This window comes from Somniosus microcephalus, chromosome 2, assembly GCF_052327205.1.
Source record: "Somniosus microcephalus isolate GS21.2 chromosome 2, FLI_Smic_1.0, whole genome shotgun sequence".
Lineage (NCBI taxonomy): Eukaryota > Metazoa > Chordata > Chondrichthyes > Squaliformes > Somniosidae > Somniosus > Somniosus microcephalus.
In genome coordinates this window covers 351,357,554-351,378,071 of record NC_140988.1, presented here as the reverse complement: position 1 = coordinate 351,378,071, position 20,518 = coordinate 351,357,554, and the positions used below count along the sequence as shown (strand labels likewise).

At 44.7% G+C, this 20,518-nt stretch overlaps 1 protein-coding gene across 1 annotated transcript in view; it reads right to left on the bottom strand.

Annotated features, from left to right (window-relative positions):
* Nucleotides 1–2,366: 2,366 nt before the first annotated feature.
* smox (spermine oxidase) overlaps nt 2,367–20,518 on the bottom strand; it is a 56,829-nt gene continuing 38,677 nt past the window's right edge. The window contains exons 6-7 of the mRNA XM_085975530.1: nt 9,657–9,817; nt 2,367–5,665 (exon numbers count right to left, since the gene is read on the bottom strand). Coding sequence (XP_085831656.1) covers nt 5,498–5,665; nt 9,657–9,817 — 329 coding nt within the window. The 3' untranslated portion in view covers nt 2,367–5,497. The remainder of the gene's footprint in view (nt 5,666–9,656; nt 9,818–20,518) is intronic.

The window sequence follows — 20,518 nt, the reverse complement described above, 5'->3', positions numbered from 1 at the left end:
CTGCCATGCTTCTGCCCAATCACCCAACCTGTCCAAATCACACTGGAGTTTCTTGGCATCCTCCCACAGCACACACGCCCACCCAGTTTTGTGTCGTCTGCAAATTTGGAGATATTACATCTAGTTCCCTTGTCTAGATCATTAATATATATTGTGAATAGCTGGGGTCCAAGGACTGATCCCTGCGGTACCCCACTAGTCACTGCCTGCCACTCGGAAAAAGACCCGTTTATTCCAACTCTTTGCTTTCTGTCCGCCAACCAGTTCTCTATCCAAGTCAATACCTTGCCCCCAATCCCATGTGCCTTAAATTTACACGCTAATCTCTTATGTGGGACCTTATCGAAAGCCTTCTGAAAGTCCAAATACGCCACATCCACTGGTTCTCCCTTATCTATTTTACCAGTTACATCCTCAAAAAATTCCAGTAGATTAGTCAAGCACGATTTACCTTTTGTAAATCCATGTTGACTTTGTCCGATCCTGTCACTGTTTTCCAAGTGCTCTGCTATTACATCTTTTATAATGGACTGTAGCATTTTCCCCACTACCGATTACAGTCTGTAATTCCCCGTTTTCTCTCTACCACCTTTTTTGAATAGTGGGGTAACATTAGCTACCCTCCAGTCCATGGGTACTGTTCCAGATTCCATCGAATGTTGGAAGATGATCAGCAATGCATCTACTATTTCTAGGGCCACTTCCTTAAGTACCCTAGGATGTAGATTATCAGGCCCTGGGGATTTATCGGCCTTCAATCCCATCAATTTCCCTAACACCATTTCCCTACAAATACTGATTTCTTTCAGTTCCTCCCTTTCATCAGACCCTATGTTCTCCGACATCTCTGGGAGGTTATTTGTGTCATCCTTTGTGAAGACAGAACCAAAATATGTATTTAATTGGTCTTCCATTTCTTCGTTCCCCATTATAAATTCCCCTGATTCTGACTGCAAGGGACCCACGCTTGACTTCACCAATCTTTTTCTCTTCACATATCTATAAAAACTTTTACAGTCAGTTTTTATGTTCCCTGAAAGCTTACTTTCATATTCTATTTTCCCCTTCATAATTAATCCCTTTGTCCTCCTTTGCTGAATCCTAAACTGCTCCCAATCCTCAGGTTTACTGCTTTTTCTGGCCAATTTATATGTCCTGTCCTTGGATCTTATGCTATCCCTAATTTCCCTTGTTAGCCACGGTTGAGTCACCTTTTTTGTTTTATTTTAATGCCAAACTGGGATGAACAAATTCTGTAGTTGATCCATGCGGTCGTTGAATGTTTGCCACTGCCTATCCAGAGACGCAAGCCCGCGCGTCTGCTCATTCTGACTAGTGTCATCACAGGCCAAGTTGACATAAATGCCAGCCCTGGCAAAAATCGATCAGTCACCAGGCCCATTTATGAGCAGCCGACTGCAGATCCTTTTCTATTTCTTAATTCTACCTATAAAGTCTCCACTGCCTGCTCACCTCTCATTATATCCTCTCTTATCATTGAAGTAATTTCATCCTTACCACGAAGGCCTGTATCCAGACTGGCCTATACCACCTTAATCACCTTGACTCTTACCTGTCCTCTGAAGTGACCTAGCAAAGCCACTCAGTTGAATCAAACACAGAGCATCTAGGGATGGACAATAAATGCCAGCCTTGCCAATAAAGGCCCACAGCCTGAAAATGAACGGAGAAAGAAATGCACAGGCATTGACGCACATTAGCAACAGCTGTGGGGAAGTGTCTTCACAGGGTCTGGAATGGCAATGCAGAACGGTGCCACCTGCTGTAAGGGCACCTGCTGCTAACAAACATGCCAGTGACAGACAAGCCTGCATATGGGGTTTAGTTTCCCTTCATTTTGGTCTGTCGCTTCTTAATCCCTTGCTACTCCAGCCTTGGAAAAAGGCAACCAATAGGTCGGAATAATTTTTGAATCTTCCAAAAGGCTTTTAAAAGTTTTACTCCCCTACTTGTGACACTTCCGCTTCATTGTCCCTGTCCCTTTAAATTTCACAACCATCCATTCCCCACCACAAGCATGCTCCTCACATGTGACCCAGACTCCATCTGATGGATCAGTGAATAAGGAGGAGAATAAGCTGACCCAGGAAATGTTAATACTTTTAATGAGTAGGATAAGCACCAATAGACATGACTTACACCAGTTGGGGATAATCAGCACTAACATGTCTACTTTTTATTGCCCTGGTCCAACTCTTCACTTCTGTACATCTACGGTTCTGCCCCTGAAACAAGGGGAGCCAGTTTTAGCAATGCAAGCACAGGGAGCTGGTGCACGGATGTTGCTCCCTAATCCGTACGACAGAAGCTTTAAATATAAAAGCAAATTACAAAATGAAACTGTGTTAATTCAGTTCTATTTATTGAATAGTTGGACCCCACATTATTTTGACTGATGTGCAATATTTTACATTTTTCAAATGTTACATTACATTTGCCATTTAACTCCGTGACTGATCTGCATGCTTATGCACATTTTGTGCTGCATTCTTTCCATATAACAGAAAAATGTAATTAGACATGACAACAAAACCCCAATATTAGGCAAAGTATAACATTATCAAATTAAAAGTCGATCAGCAGATCACAATAACATAAGGGTTGTTAAATTTAATTAATTTTAGATACAAGTTTTAAGACATTGACAGTGTCACCTTCTTTTCCTCTCTACGTTGCATTGACATTTACTTCACCAATTAGAATGGGTACCACAGGGGTTGCTAGTCATATCGAACATATAGATTAGCATATGTGCCACACGCAAGAACCCATCTGTTAAATGTAGTTGATGGTTTCTTAGGTTGGGGGAGGTGAGATGGAAGAAGAATGCCAATTTTAACTGTAAAACTAAAGATGCCATCGAGCCTTTGCCTCTTCCATTCATTGGTAGAAAACAGAGGCTCCGTCAGCCTACACCCACTCCCTGGAAAATGCAGGAGGGGAAACTGGTCTCCGCCAGTCACGCAAAATGGGCCAATAGCGAACTGACAGCCCGTTTTACACCGCGCTCAATTTTCCTATCAGAAGTCAATGGGAAAGAAAATCAGATGCGATGTAATACGCTTATCAGCCGGTTTTGTGCTATTGGCATAGACCAATTTCACCCCCGCAGTGTTTATGTAATACAGGAAACTTTGGTTTATCCGGAGGTTGTATGTCCGGAAACCTCGATCTAACGGCAGAAATCAGCTGCCATTTTGGTTAGGTTTTTTTTCTTCTCCCAGCATTTTTTTAACAGTCAGGCTCTGGAAAGTGTCTCTGTAGCTTAGCAACAACTTCAGAGATGCTTCCAAGGTACGGGCCGAGTGTTTACAAGCTGTTGCTAAGCAACAGTGTTTGTTGTCAGATACGGAGATGAAAACCTCCGTATCCTTCAACATTAGTGCTGGTCTATCCGGAAGTTTTGATAGATCGGCAGCAGCTCGGTCCCGTCGGTGCCAGATATCGCGAAGTTTCCTGTAGTCTGAAATGTTTATAGTCAAGCAACGGTTATGGGGAAGTGGTGGTTCAGGGAGAGAAAGTAAGAATTTGCATTTATATAGCGTCTTTCATGACCTTAGGACATCCTAAAGTTCTTTACAGCCAATTAAGTACTTTTCAAAGTGTAGTCACTGTCGTAATGTAGGCAACGCGGCAGCCAATTTGCGCACAGCAAGCATAGCAATGTGATAATGACCAGATAATCTGTTTTCGTGATGTTGCTTGAAGGATAAATATTGGCCAGGACACTAGGGGGAGCAGTATAAGAATGTGGAATAGGAGTAGGCCATTCAGCCCCTCAGCCCTATTCCATCATTCAATTAGATCGTGGGTGATCTGTATCTTAACTCTATCCACCCCCTTGGTTTTGTACCCTTTAATAGCCTTGCCTAACAAAAAACTATCAATCTCAGTTTTGAAATTTTCAATTGACCCCCAGCCTTAACAGCTCTTTGGGGGACAAAGTTCCAGTTTCCCACTGCCCTTTGTGTGAAGAAGTGCTTTCTGACATCACCCCTGAACAGCCTAGCTCTAATGTTAAGGTTATGTCCCCTTGTTCTGGACTCCCCCCACCAGAGGAAATAGTTTCTCTCTATCCACCCTATCAACTCCTTTAAATCATCTTAAACGTCTCAATTAGTTTGCCCCTTAATCTTCTATACTCAAGGGAATACAAGCCAATACTATGCCACCTGTCTTTGTAATTTAACCCTATTAGCCCCGGTATCATTCTGGTGAATCTGCCCTGGACCCCTCCATGACCAATATATCTTTCCTGAGGTGCGAGGCCCAGAATTGAACGCAGCACAATGGGGTCTAACCAGAGCTTTATATAACTGAAACAGAACTTCCACCACTTGGTATTCCAGCCCCTTTTGAGATAAAGGCCAACACTCCATTACCTTTTTAAATTATTGTTTGAACCTGTCCACTAGCTTTCAGTGATTTCTGTATGTGGGTCCCTAACTCTCTCTGCTCCTGCACAGTTTCCAGTTTCTCACCATTTAGAAAATACTCTGATCTATCTTTCTTAGGCCCAAAGTGGACGATCTCACACTCCCGCACTGAACTCTATCTGCCACCGTTGTGCCCACTCATTTAATCTATCAATGTCCCCTTGCAACTTTCTACTCCCATCGACACTATTTACTGTGCCACCTAACTTGGTGCCATCCGCAAACTTGGATAGATGGCTGCCTGTTCCTTCATTTAAATCAGTTATAAATATAGTAAAAAGCTGAGGCCCCAGTACAAATCCCTGGGAGACACCACTCGTCACATCCTGCCAATTTGTGTACATACCCATTACCCCTTGTTCTTCTTCAAAATAGTGTCCCGGGACCTTTTACATCTACCTGAGAAGGCGCCTCAGATTAAACGTCTCAGCTGACAGAAGGCACCTCCGACGGTGCAGCATTTCCTCAGTACTGCACTGGAGTGTCAGCCTAGATTTTGTGCTTGTGTTTTCTGGAGTGGGACTTGAACCCACAACCTTCTGACTCAGAGGTGAGAAGTTCTACCACTGAGCCACGGCTGACACCTGCAACAGGAGTGTGTTTTATTTAATGGCTATAGCATCTAATGGCAAGACGTAGAGAAAAGCACACCAACGTTTTGCAGCATATCTTCAGGCAGCTGCAACATGGGGGGACTTCCCCTCACCCTCAGCTCCACGGACATGCAACTCAATCATCAGTTTCCAAACAGCTACCGCTGCTTTGATTATGCCCCTTGTTTTATTAGAACGATAACTGAATACAGGAAGGCACTTATGATGCAGAAAATCAAAATGAGGTTAGAAGTGCATTGATTTAAAAATTAAAATAGTAGAGTGTAAACATTTACATGACCAAAGCATTACCAGAATGTGTTAATTGTACGTTATATCCACTTAAAAATGATTTGAACATACCCTTATTAAACAAGATTATAATATTCTACTTAAAGAAATGGTACATTGAAGATGCACTTTTAGTCCAGTCCATATAAGATCTCACTAGTAAGTGGTTTGTTGGTTATTTGACTTCATGCCCTTTCCTTGATAGAGGTCTTGATACATCTCCACGAGACGTGCAGCCTCTCGCTCGCCAGAAAGCAAAGCACCATGGGTAGTTGAGTAATACTTTCTGTGAGTGGCCTCCCCAGCAAATAAAATCTGCATAGGCTAATAGGAGGGAAATCACGTGTTACTGAATAATAGTTTAAACTTCTAATCTCTTTTTATTTGCTAAATTTAAATAAAAGTTTCACCATTTCACAAGACAAATCTAGAGAAGTGAACATTTACTGTATCCTTTTTTTTAAATGAAAGTTAAAGTGCATTTTTCACACCTTCCCATTGTCAAGTGTCTTAGGTGGACTGCCTCATGGGGTGGATTGGGCCGGGGGGGGGGGGGGGGGGGGGGTGGCGGAAGGAGGGTAAGAAACCGCTCCGATTTACATGCCTTCTTAGCAAGGAATAATATTGCTATTGCTATTGCTATGCTTAAGTCTGCAATTAGTTTACCGGTTCTCCAGGGAAGAGGATATATAGAAGGCAAAAGGCTAGGGAGGTACTACATTAAGAGAGGATAAATAAATAGAATCATAGAATCATAGAATGGTTATAGCACAGAAGGAGGCCATTCGGCTCGTCGAGCCCGTGCCGGCTATCTGCAAGAGCACTTCAGCAAGTCCCACTCCCCCGCCCTTTCTCAAGCCCTGCAAAATCTTTTCCACCAGGTGCTTAAAGCCATGATTGAATCAGCCTCCATCACCCTTTCAGGCAGTGCATTCCAGATCCTAACCATTCGCTGCATAAAAGTTTTTTCTTACGTTGCCTTTGGTTCATTTGCCAATCACCTTAAATCTGTGTCCTCTGGTTCTCGACCCTTCCACCAATAGGAACAGTCTCTCTCTATCTACTCTGTCTAGACCCCTCATGGTTTTGAATACCTCTATCAAATCTCCTCTCAACCTTCTCTGCTCTAAGGAGAACAACCCCAGCTTCTCTAGTCTATCCACATAACTCAAGTCGCTCATCCCTGGAATCATTCTCGTAAATCTTTTCTGCACCCTCTCTAAGGCCTTCACATCCTTCCTAAAGTGCGGTGCCCAGAATTGGACACAATACTCCAGTTGAGGCCAAACCAGTGTTTTATAAAGGTTCATCATAACTTCATCATAACATAAAACAAAATAGTAAAATATTTTACAGGCACATCAATAAAAAAAGGAAGGTTGGGATGGGAATAGGGCCATTAAGGGATAGACAGGACAATACCACATGTAACGATAGGGAGATGCAGAAATATTAAATCATTATTTCGCTTTGGTATTTACCAGGGAGATAGAACAGGTGGACATGACATTGGATGATGAGATGAGTAATGAGATAAGTGCATTTAAAATAAAAAAAGGGGGATATACTAAATAAACTAATCAAACTCAAAGACGATAAAACCCCTGGTCCGGATGGATTGCATCCCGCATTTTAAAAGAATCTAAGGAAGAGATAGCAGAGGCATTACTACACATATTTAATAATTCATTAGAAAAGGGTATAGTGCCAGAGGACTGGTGGATAGCTAACGTAATACCGATATTTAAGAAGGGGGATAGAACATGTCCAGGAAATTATAGACCAGTCAGCTTAACATCGGTGGTAGGAAAAATAATGGAATCCCTACTAAAGGAGAGAATAGAAGAACATCTAGAAACAAAAAGTATAATAATGAATAGTCAGCATGGATTTCAAAAGGGAAAATCCTGCTTGACCAACTTTATTGAATTTTTTGAAGAGGTAACAGAGAGAGTAGACAATGGTAATGCAGTAGATGTAATTTATCTAGATTTTCAAAAGGCCTTCGATAAGGTACCCCATAATAGACTAATGAATAAGGTCAGAGAATGCGGAGTCAAGGGACAAGTAACAGAATGGATTGCTGGCTGGCTTCAAGGCAGAAAGCAGAGTAGAGGTAAAGGGTAGCTATTCACAGTGGCAGAAGGTGGGTAGAGGTGTTCCACAAGGATCAGTGTTGAAACCACTGTTGTTCACAATTTACATTAACGATTTAGACTTTGGAATCAAAAACACAATTTCTAAATTTGTGGATGATACCAAATTGGGGAGGCGGGGGGTAGCCAATACTGAGGAGGACTGTAACAAATTACAAGAGGACATTAATAAACTTGCAGAATGGGCATATAATTGGCAAATGAAGTTCAACACAGGTAAATGTGAGTTAGTACATTTTGATAGGACGAATAGGGAGGTCACTTATCACTTGGAGAGTGCTAGTCTAGGTGGGGTAGAAGAACAAAGGGATCTGGGAGTACAAATACACAAATCACTAAAAGTTGCACCACAGGTTAGCAAGAGCATAAAAAAAAGCAAACCAAGCACTAGGGTTTATTTCTAGAGGGATAGAATTGAAAAGTTGGGAAGTTATGCTAAACCTGTATCGAACCTTGGTTAGACCACACTTAGAGTACTGCGTGCAGTTCTGGTCACCATATTATAAAAAGGATATAGAGGCAATGGAGAGGGTGCAGAGAAGATTTACAAGGATGATACCAGAAATGCGAGGGTATACATATCAGGAAAGGATGAACAGGCTGGGTCTCTTTTCTCTTGAAAAAAGAAGGCTGAGGGGTGACCTAATAGAGGTCTTTAAAATTATGAAAGTTTTGATAGAGTGGATACAGAGAGAATGTTTCCACTTGTGGGGAAGAGCAAAACTAGAGGCCATCAATATAAGATTGTCACCATGAAATCTAATAGGGAATTCAGAAGAAGCTTCTTTACCCAGAGAGTGGTGAGAATGTGGAACTCGCTACCACAGGGAGTGGTTGAAGCGAATAGTATAGATGCATTTAAGAGGAGGCTGGACAAGCATGAGGGAAAAGGGGATAGAGGGTTACGCTGATAGATTTAGATGAAGAAAGACGGGAGGAGGCTCGAGTGGAGCATGGACTGGCTGGGCCGAATGGCCTGTTTCTGTGCCGTATATCCGATGTAATCCTATGTAATCATAACTTCCTTGCTTTTTCTATATTGAGAAACTTAGATAAAATGCCACACCGTCAATGTTGAAAAGATCAGTCGAGAGAAGACTAGGTAAGACAATCAAGATAGCGCTTAAGTAATGGCAACCATAAATGTTAAAAATCTCTAGCCTGTAGGAGGGGGGCTGAGGATAGTAGGGATGGTGTCCAGGGAAAGGATGCATTAGTGTAGGACGCAGTGCCATCAGTCTTGATTTCAGCACAGTGAGGATGCAGTGGGGAGGAAGGGCATATTTTGGAGTGAGTTGTTGTGACCTGGTATGCACTGCCTGAAAAGGGGGGTGGAAGCAGATTCAATAGTAACTTTCAAAAGGGAATATGATATACTTTAAAAGCAAAAAATCACAGGGCTAGGGGGAAAGAGCAGGGGGAGTGGGACTACTTGGATAGCTCTTTCAAAGAGCTGGCACAGGCACGTTGGGCCAAATGGCCTCCTCCTATTCTGCATGATTCTATGAAGATAAGGTCAGAGGAGCAATAACCATAGTTGGTAATGAATCACGTAGCAATAAGAACATTTACAGGTCTGTCTTTGGATCACAAGTACCCATGTCAAATAAAAAAAGATTTTCCGGTCGACATCACAAGAGTTTCTAAATTCACCCACATTAATAGATGCAAAGGGTCATCACACCGTGTCTTGCTCAAAGTCATTCTTTCTCATGACTTCCAAACTGTGCTATTCCTTGAGCCCTCAGCATTCTGTTCTGCTACAATCTACAGGCGTTTAAACTCCAAGGTTGCTGCCACCTAATCAGCACTCCTTTATTTTTTTTCTCCTATTTTTAGCCTCATCACTATCAGGTACTATGAGCCTTGGCCTATCACTTGCGCTTGCTAATAATAATAAAAAGTGACTTTCCAGAAAGGTTCTATGATCAAATAAGACAAAACTTTCCAATCGACATGCAGCATGCATGTTGGCTGTGTACGGTCACTATTTGTAATATCCCGTGAATATCTTGTTCCTTGGCGTGGACATCCCACTGACAGTAGCCCTGGCATATCAGAATTTGATTGAGACGACCAAAGATCGACTGTCGCCGTTTCCCCCCCCCACCACCCCCTGCCCCCTCCACCACCGTTGTAAATACAGATCTGCTACTTACAGCCGCTTTTGTGCTTTTTGGATAAGGCAGTGGCTTCGCAAGTTTCTCGACGTCCGCCCCACTCGACCCAACTCGAGTGTAGGAATACGACCCACGGATGTAAGGGTTACTGCCCCATCCAGACCTCAGGATTTTCCGGGGTTTCGGAATGTGTGGATTGCCTGCGGGCAGAATTTCAAAAGAGTTCAGCACATGTGTTCCAAGGTACAGATCGCATGCTCTCCAAAGTTTTGCCAGCAGACTCTTCGGTGAACGAGGAAACAAAAATCCCACTTTGAAATGATTTGATAAGAGGCGATTTTGACAACTGACTCAGATTCGAGAGGAGTTATACAAGTGTCAGGAATAAAGCTTATAATCCGTACAAGTGAAAAAGATTTCAATGTACAAGAGTGGGCAATAAATGCTGGCCTTGCCAGTGACGCCCGCATCCCGTGAACAAATAATAAGTCGTCAACGTTTGTACCTCTTACCATCTGCCAGTCTGAGGTACGTCACAAATAATGGATTGAACAGTGCGTTTAAGTTGTACAACCTGTCAATGGCGCAGATATTCGGGTCTCCACGGGTGAGTACGCACGGGGTACTCACCCGTAAGCCCAATGGAAGTACCGGTTTCGTACATGCACTGCGCATGCGTGGGAAACCGGCACTTCCGTTCCCCTGAAAGAAGGGGTTCAGAAGTCGAACGCGTGCGCAGGAGAGGCAGCGTGTGCGCATTGAACTTACGTTTTTTTGCAGGTTTTCCCGGGAAGGTAAGTCTCCAGAAGTTAGACATGTAAAAAGCAGGCGTAAGGCCTGCTTTTGACAAGGTAAGTGGTGAATTAATTAAAATTAAAACATTTTTTCCACAGGTTTATTATTTTTAAATACTTTAAAGAAAGGTAAGTTTATTTTTAGCCCCGTTAGAAAATGTAATTAATTTTTTCAAAAATTTAAATTATTGTTTAAAATAGTTATTTCATGTAATTTATAGTTTATTTTAAAAATGTGATTATTTTTTAAAATTTATTTGAAGATTTAGTGATGTTTTGGGGCTTATAGTATTTATAGGTTTGACAGGGCCTGTCAAACTTATCAATGAAGCATTCCCTGCTCCGATTGGCTCCCCATGCCCACGTGATCCCAGGGGACACATCGAACTAACTGCGCCCCTGGGATACGCAAGCACTGCGCGCCGGCAGTTGGAGGAGGCCCCGGATCGGAATCCCACGCGGGCCCACAGCTCAATGGCCGGCGCGCTAGGTAAGTGTAGGTCGGGAGCTTGCACCCGCGGGAAGCCTCCGACCCGAATTTATGGGCCATTAGCTTTGGGTTTGGGAGTTCTTGAGCTGGTAAGGTACCAGTTACAGATGGATAGATAGCCGAACATGGTAAATTTATTTACAAAATAGAACCTGAGTCAAGTAAGTAGTTAAATGCAAAAATCTTACAAAGCAGATTTGAACTGTGGGAATGGTACATACTGTGCACAATGTGAACTGTTGTGCATGTTTAAAAAGGCACCCAATGTATCTGTGCAAGCCATTTATGCAATTTAGTTAACATGAAACATTTGCTGCTGCATTCAAGACTAGAAATGACCTAGAGTTTAGAGAGTGCCCAATGTTACCACACACATTTCCACTTTCTCTGGCTGTCACAGATTAAACACACTGGTCCGGAGTTTCCACATGATCTCCGCACAGTGGAATCTGGGCGGAATTCAATGAAATAGGGCGATAGACCATGGAATTTGAAGCGTTAAGTGAGTTATGCCCATAACCACTTTATGCTGGATTATACATTCGGGCTTATGCTAATGAGTTTGAGTGGAAACTTGGACTTAACTCCACCTCGGCAAATCCAGCGCCGTGTCCAGCGCATTCTGATCGTATTTTACCGATTGCGTCCCCTAGCAGGAACTCCAGGCCAGTAGGATTATTTGGCTCTTAGTTAATACAGTTAAAAAAAGAACTGGATGACGACCTGGTCCAGAAGAGAGCTGTGGATTACAACCACTGATATTGACAGTCAACTATTAGGTGTAACATATGGAAGAGGAAGATTTCCACTGTTCACCATTAAAAGAGAAATTGTAATGTGTTCATACACATGCTCACAATCTCGCTATCAATAGCAAACAGTTGAAATCTTACCCCATGATGATTCGGGAGGTGCTGGGGCCATGGAAACGTCATGCTAAGGCACCCAACCTGTCAAGGATGTAAGAAGTAACGTTATGACTGTGCTCTTGTTCTGTGGGTGAGCAAGCCCTGTGGCAACAATGATATGGCTCATGAGCCAGTCCCAATATCAGCTGTCATTTGGGCCAGCTTATCTACCATTCAGCCCACTGAGGTGGTTGGATTGCAGCCCAAGAACTGGATAGCAGTGGTTTTAACTGTCGTAACCGCCTCTGTGGCGAGGGGCTACGTTGCCCTGAAATGGTCACTCCAGCGAGAGGCTTGCCGCTCCTCTTCCTGCACGTGCTCCTGTTCCTGTTAACCCATTGCTCTGTGCCTCACCCTCTGTGTTGCCCTCAAGCTGACTAGCTAAATCTCCCTTGAGGTGGGTATCTCTGTACTGGTATGTGGATAGGTAAGATGCAGTGACAGGGTGCTGCTTGTTGAGGAGTCCTGGGACGAGCTGGTTCCTGATGCTTGAGAGGTTCCTGCAAAGATAGAAACAAGAGAGCATTATAAGAAGGAACCGAACTAACAGCAGCGCTGTACTGTCAGCTCTTTGTAAGTTTACATGACAGAGCTTCTGAGAAGATATGAGAATGCAGTGTGTAGGAAGTATCTTTAGTAATGCTAACTCCAGGCTGAGGCTTGCCCACCTGGTCCCCCAGCTCCAGAGTATCGTGGCCCTCAAAGACCCAGAGACCAGGCCTGAAAGGATGAGGTCACGAATAGATGCTTTTCCAGTAACAGTAGCAGTCAGCTCCACTCTCCTGTAAGGTGTGAAGCAGTGATAAAACAGATGAAGTGTGCAGTGCTAGTTAACAAGTCCTTGTGTGAAGAGCATCTGTGACGAGAAAGATGTGAATGCCTGCACAAGTTGCTTTGCTAGCTTGGCAATGCGGATGAGTGGGCTTGCTTGTGCTGGGCGTAGGACTGGTGTGTAAGGGAAGTAGTGAAGAGTGAACTTTTGAGGATATGGAGCCTCCCCCTGGTAAGGAGGGGGGATTGTGAGGGAAGGCATGCATAGTAGTTCAGTGATCCAGCACCTAGTCATTGGTAAAGAGCACAAGAGTATATCAAGCCAGTGGCCTACCTTGCCCCTTCTGGTCAGAATGTTACATTTCTTCCTACACTGCAGCCAGGTGTGCTTTACAGTGCTGGTAACATTGACAAAGTCCCATCACCTCCTGCCATACTTTCCGGCCAGTTGATCTGGACATCTACCTCACTCTGGCAGGAACAGCGCCTCCCTCCTCTCCTTTACTGCCCATAACATCAGCTCAATGCTGCCATCGTCAAAGCTGGGCACCCTGCTTCCTCCAGGAGGTGCACCTGCCATACTATCCAGGTTGAGCAGCAGCAGCAGAGTCTACAGGTGAAGGCAAATAGTAAAGGAGCAAAGGACAGCGAGCTAAAGGCACAGCAAACAGTCAAACACAATGCAGCCTGGAATGAAGGCAAGGCAAACAAGCAGAGCCATGGCTCAGAGTTCACCATTGATTCAAGGTGCAGAGAAGTATCCAGAAACGCAGCTAGAAACACTTGCGCTGCTCACCGCATCAGAAGGCACACAGTGACATTCCCCTTTAAGCCAGCGGCAGCCTTTAAGGTCCTTCATAAGGTGTCATCCTTGACTCAGTGGGTAGCACCCTCACCTCCGAGTCAGAAGGTCGTAGGATCATAGTCCCACTCAGAGACTTAAACATATAAACCAGGCTGACACTCCTCGTGCAGTGCTGAGGATGTCTTTCGGTAGAGATGTTAAACCGAGGCCCTGTCTGCTCTCTCAGGTGGATGTAAAAGATTCCATGGCACTATTTTGAAGAAGAGCAGTGGCATTCTCCCTGGCCAATACATAGCCCTGAATTAACTTCACTAAAAAACAGGTTATCTGGTCATTATCACATTGCTGTTTGTGGGACCTTGCTGTGCGCAAATTGGCTGCTGCATTTCCCACATTACAACAGTGACTACACTTCAAAAGTACTTAATTGGCTGTTAAGCCCTTTGGGACCTCCTGAGGGCATGAAAGACGCTAAATAAATGCAAGTTCCATCTTTCTTTCATATGCCTTTTCTCCCACCAGCCGGCGCATGTCCACCCTATGCAAATTCTCCAGAGGAAATTGGGGGCATTATGCTCAATCTCCTAGCAAAGTGCATGTCGGGTGCGTCCCATCCAAACTGCGTTTGCAGAACATCCCATGAGAGGAATTGACCGTCCAGTGCACTGCCCCATGTTGGTGGGACATGGGACAGCACCATGGTGAGGGGATGTGGTCCGGCCCCATAGTGGCGGGAGGTGGGCCGATCCCATAGTGGTGGGTTGTGGGCCGATCCCATGGTGGTGGGACATGGGCAGCCTTTCCCCGGAGTTGTCGAAGGGAAGCTAGATGTTGTCCAAGGGTATGGGGAGAAACATTACCAGGACCGAGTGTGCAAACTCCTTGTTGTCAGCTCAAAGGGGTATGGTGGCATAGTGGTAATGTCACATGCTAAATTGATCCAGAGACGTGAGTTCAAATTCCACCACGGCAGCTGGGGAATTTAAATGCAGTTAGTAAATAAATCTGGAATAAAAAGCTAGTATCAGTAACCATGAAACTACCGGATTGTCATAAAAAATCCATCTGGTTTACTAATGCCCTTTAGGGAAGGAAATCTGCTGTCCTTACCTGGTCTGGCCGATATGTAACTCCAGTCCCACAGCAATGTGGTTGATTCTTAACTGCCCTCTGAAATGGCCTAACAAGCCTCACCACCACCTTCTCAAGGGCAATTAGGAATGGGCAATAAATGCCGGCCTTGCCAGTGATGCCCACATCCCATGAATTTTTTAAAAAGCCGTCCTGCCCGAGGAGTAAGAGCAGATGCTTCACCTGCCCACCTAGCTGTAGTTGGCGTGTGGCTTTGGAAGCTCTGAATAAGTAGAGAGTGAGAATCAGTGGGGTAAGTGGCTGTATTTGACAAGTAACTACATTAGAACACCACAGTTAACACCAGAAAAAGCGGAAAGGCCCAACAAGATCAAAAACACATTGGTGGAGATAGTCTTGGAGTGCATCCAAAAAGCAGGATAAAGGGGGATCGAGAACAGAACACCCAATGTGTACAACTCCCACACAGATACCGCAATACCTCCACTGAACTTTATCAAGCCGTGGCTCTTGCATGACAACACAATGCTTTCATTTTTAATCCAATGAGGAACTAACCGAACTTCATCACATGACTAAGTTAAATCATGCCAAGTTTTATTTCATCCGAGGAACTGAAAAGCATGCCAAAGGGCACTCAAAAAAACAACGTTACTTTCTTATTAATACCAAATCCTAACTATTAAAGTAACTTTCTCCAGAATAAGCTTTACCAATGTTTTTTTTTTGCGGGGAGAGAGAGGAGAAGAATGTTACAATACTGGACTAGACACAGAAAATGCTGGAAACACACTAAGGATGAAGAGTCCCTCCCAATAATGTTAACCTGCTTTTTCTCTAAGGCCTGTTGTGTATTGCCAGCATTTGCCCATTTTTGTTTTAGCTCTTCTTTTCAGTTACAGTGTCAATCCTTTTATTGCAACCCCCACTTGTTGAAGTGCGTCGGGAGCTTTTATTTCCCTGCGTCCAAAAGCACTCTGCAAGCTGCTTGCTGCTGTTCACCCACAATACTCATGGACAAAATGAACACGAGCACAACTGTTTTAAAAGGGAGCCCAGATCAGCTCAAAGTCTTGTCAACTTTTCCCAACATTTCAAAAGATACTTGAGAAGACAAGCCATAATTACAGTGCAGAGACTGGCATGCTTAACATGTTCACTTGAGCTCTAATTGAGTGTAGTAAGTGACCCCAGTAACAAATAGATGGAAAAACCTCAAAACCGATGTTTTACGACCATAGATACATAGAAGATAGGAGCAGGAGTAGGCCATTTGGCCCCTCGAGCCTGCTCCGCCATTTATTGAGATCATGGCTGATCATCCAAATTCAGTACCCTGTCCCTGCTTTCTCCCCATATCCCTTGATCCCCTTAGCCTTAAGAAATATATCTAACTCCTTCTTGAATATATTTAATGAATTGGCCTCAACTGCCTTCTGTGGTAGAGAATTCCACAGGTTCACCACTCTCTGGGTGAAGAAATTCCTCCTCATCTCAGTCCTAAATGGTTTACCCTTTATCCTTAGACTGTGACCCCTGGTTCTGGACTCCCCCGCCATCGGGAACATCCTGCATCTCGTCTGTCTAGTCCTGTTAGAATTTTATAAGTTTCAATGAGATCCCCTCTCAATCTTCTAAACTCCAGTGAATATAAGCCTAATCGACCCAATCTCTCCTCATACATCATTCCTGCCATCCCAGGTATCAGTCTGGTGAATCTTTGCTGCACTCTCTCCATGGCAAGAACATCCTTCCTCAGATAAGGTGACCAAAACTGCACACAATACTCAAGATGTGGTCTCACCAAGGCCCTGTACAACTGCAGCAAGACATTCTTGCTCCAGTACTCGAATCCTCTCGCTATGAAGGCCAACATACCATTTGCCTTCTTAACCGCCTGCTGCACCTGCATGCTTACCTTCAGTGACTGGCGCACAAGGACACCCAGGTCTCGTTGCACTTCCCCTTTTCCCAATCTATTGCCGTTCAGATAATAATCTGTCTTCCTGTTTTTGCCACCAAAGTGGATAACCTTGCATTTATCCACATTATACTGCATTTGCCATGCATCTGCCCAATCACCCAACCTGTCCAAATCATACTGGAGTTTCTCTGCATCCTCCTCACAGCACACACGCCCACCCAGCTTTGTGTCGTCTGCAAACTTGGAGATATTACATCTAGTTCCCTCGTCTAGATCATTTATATATATTCTGAATAGCTGGGGTCCTAGCACCGATCCCTGCTGTACCCCACTAGTCACTGCCTGCCATTCAGAAAAGGACCCGTTTTTCCAACTCTTTGCTTCCTGTCTGCCAACCAGTTCTCTATCCAAGACAGTAACTTACCCCCAATCCCATGTGCTTTAACTTTGCACGCTAATCTCTTATGCAGGACCTTATCGAAAGCCTCCTGAAAGTCTAAATACACCACATCCACTGGTTCTACCTTATCTATTCTACCAGTTACATCCGCAAAAAATTCTAGATTAGTCAAGCATGATTTACCTTTTGTATGTAAATCCATGTTGACTTTGTCCGATCCTGTCACTGTCTTCCAAGTGCTCTGCTATTACATCTTTTATAATGGACTCTAGCATTTTCCCCACTACCGATGTCAGACTTACCGGTCTATAATTCCCCGTTTTATCTCTACCACCTTTTTTAAATAGTGGGGTTCCATTAGCTATCTCCAATCCATGGGAACTGTTCCAGAGTCTATAGAATTTTGGAAGATGACCAGCAATGCATCTACTATATGCATTGCTGCATACCTGCCTCGGGAATTCACGAATGTTATCATCACTGCGGTCTACATCCCACCACACGCTAATGCCAAACTAGCACTGAAGGACCTCTACAGGGCCATCAGCGAACAACAAACTGCGCACCCAGACGGAGCTTTTATCGTCGCGGGGGACTTCAATCACACAAACCTAAAAACTGTACTACCGAAATTCCACCAGAATGTCTCCTGCCCCACAAGAGGGGAGAACACACTGGATCAAGTCTACACGAGCATTGTAGATGCTTACAAGGCCATTCCCTGCCCCCACCTTGGGAAGTCTGACCACCTCTCCCTGTTTCTAGCCCCGGCATACAAACCGCTCATCAAAAGAGAGAGAACATCAATGAGAGCAGTGAAAGTATGGCCAGAGGGGGCAGTATCGGAGCTTCAGGATTGCTTCGAACGCACTGATTGGGGCATGTTTGCCCACAATGACATCGAGGAATACGCATCCACAGTGCTATTCTACATCAACAGCTGCGTCGAGGTCGTCACGACCCACAAAAATATCAGGTCATACCCCAAACAGAAACCCTGGATGAACGGAGAGGTCCGCTCACTGTTGAAAGCACGCGACGCAGCATTTAAATCTGGCACGCGGCGGCTTACAGAGCAGCTAGGACCAACCTAAAAAAGGGTATCAGGACTGCCAAATGGAAACAGACACTGCGGATAGAGGATCACTTCCGCAACAACTCGGACCCCCGGCGCATGTGGCAAGGCATCCAGTCCATCACTGACTACAAGGGCAAAAACACCAGTCCCCCGGTCAGCGACGCCTCCCTTCCGGAGGAGCTTAACAACTTCTACGCTCGCTTCGACAGGGACAACAAAGAGCCGGCTACCAAAGCCTTGCCACCCCCGGAAGACCAGGTGCTCACTCTGTCAACCTCCGACGTAAGGGGCGCTCTACGCAGAGTGAACACACGAAAGGCTACTGGACCAGATAGCATCCCTGGACGGGTACTCAAGGAATGTGCTGATCAGCTGGCTGATGTCTTCACCGCCATCTTCAACCTGTCATTGGCCCAGGCAGTAGTCCCTACATGCTTCAAGACCGCCACCATCATTCCTGTGCCTAAACAAGCGGCTGTGACGTGTCTGAACGACTATCGACCTGTCGCACTCACACCCATCATAATGAAGTGTTTCGAGAGACTGGTCTTAGCCCACATCAAAGCCAGTGTTCCTGCCTCTCTTGACCAACACCAGTTTGCCTATCGGGCAAACAGATCAACGGAGGATGCAATCACAACTGCTCTACACTCGGCACTGAATCACCTAGATGGTAAGGAGACCTACATCAGAATGTTGTTTACAGACTACAGCTCAGCATTCAACACTATCGTCCCCAACAAGCTGGCCACCAAACTCCAAACTCTTGGCCTGAACACTTCCCTCTGCAACTGGACCCTGGACTTCCTAACAAACAGACCCCAGTCTGTCAAATTAGGTAACCACACCTCCCCCCCCCTGACCCTGAACACGGGGGCCCCACAAGGATGTGTGCTGAGCCCCCTCCTCTACTCCCTCTTCACCCACGTCTGTGTGGCTGTTAATGGTTCCAACACCATCATCAAGTTTGCAGATGACACCATGGTAGTAGGCCAGATCACCAACAACGATGAGTCAGCCTACAGGGAGGAGGTCCAGCATCTCGTGAAGTGGTGCGCCGACAACAACCTGGCCCTTAACACCAAGAAAACAAAGAAAATAATCGTGGACTTCAGGAAGTCCAAAGGCGGAAGTCACACCCCCATCCACATCAATGGGGCGGAGGTGGAAAGGGTGGACAGCTTTAAGTTCCTCGGAGTCCACATCACGGAAGACCGCTCCTGGTCCCTCAACACCTCCTCTCTGGTGAAGAAGGCCCAGCAGCGCCTATATTTCTTGAGGAGGCTGAAGGGATGTAATCTGTCACCCCTGATCCTCTCTAACTTCTACCGCTGCACTATAGAGAGCATCCTGACAAACTGTATCACGGTATGGTATGGCAGCTGCAGCTCCCATGACCGGAAAGCCCTGCAGCGGGTAGTCAAAACTGCCCAACGCATTACCGGCACCCGGCTACCGACCGTAGAACATATATATCAGAAACGCTGCCTAAGGAGGGCACAGTCCATCATCAAAGACCCTACCCACCCCAGCCACAGTCTGTTCGCCCTCCTACCATCTGGAAGACGCGACAGATGCATTCGCACCCGTACGACCAGATTTAGGAACAGCTTCTTTCCCAGGGCTGTCATCCTACTGAACTCCACAAATAAACGCTAAAGCCTGCACATCTGCCGATGCACTTTATTATGGTCATATTTATGCTAATATATATGTACAAATGTATGTTGAAATGTTTAAGTGTCCTAATCAAAATTGTACACTCTCGGGAGCCGCAAGCCTACATTTCGTTGTACTGCACTTCTGCACTAACAATGACAATAAAAGTTGATTTGATTTGATTGATTTGATTTGATTTGACTTCCTTAAGTACCCTAGGATGTAGATTATCAGGCCCTGGGGATTTATCGGCCTTCAATCCTGTCAATTTCCCGAACACCATTTCCCTACAAATACTGATTTCATTCAATTCCTCCCTCTCATTAGACCCTATGTTCCCCGACATCTCTGGGAGGTTATTTATTTGTGTCCTCCTTTGTGAAGACAGAACCAAAGTATGTATTTAATTGGTCTTCATTTCTTTGTTCCCCATTATAAATTCCACATTTTTCTGACTGCAAGGGACCTACGCTTGACTTCACCAATCTTTTTCTCTTCACATATCTATAGAAGCTTTTACAGTCAGTTTTTATGTTACCTGCAAGCTTACTCTCATATTCTATTTTCCCCCTCTTAATTAATCCCTTTGTCTGCCTTTGCTGAATCCTAAACTGCTCCCAATCCTCAGGTTTGCTGCTTTTTCTGGCCAAATTATATGTCCTCTCCTTGGATCTTATGTTATCCCTAATTTCCCTTGTTAGCCACGGTTGAGTCACCTTTTTTGTTTTATTTTTATGCCAAACAGGGATGAACAAATTCTGTAGTTCATCCATGCGATCTTTAAATGTTTGCCATTGCCTATCCACCGTCAACCCTTTAAGTTATGTTCCCCAATCCATCCTAGCCAGCTCGTGCCTCATACCATCATAATTTCCTTTATTTAAATTCAGGACCCTAGTCTCTGAGTCAACTACTTCACTCTCCATTTTAATGAAGAATTCTATCATATTATGATCGCTCCTCCCCAAGGGGCCTCACAC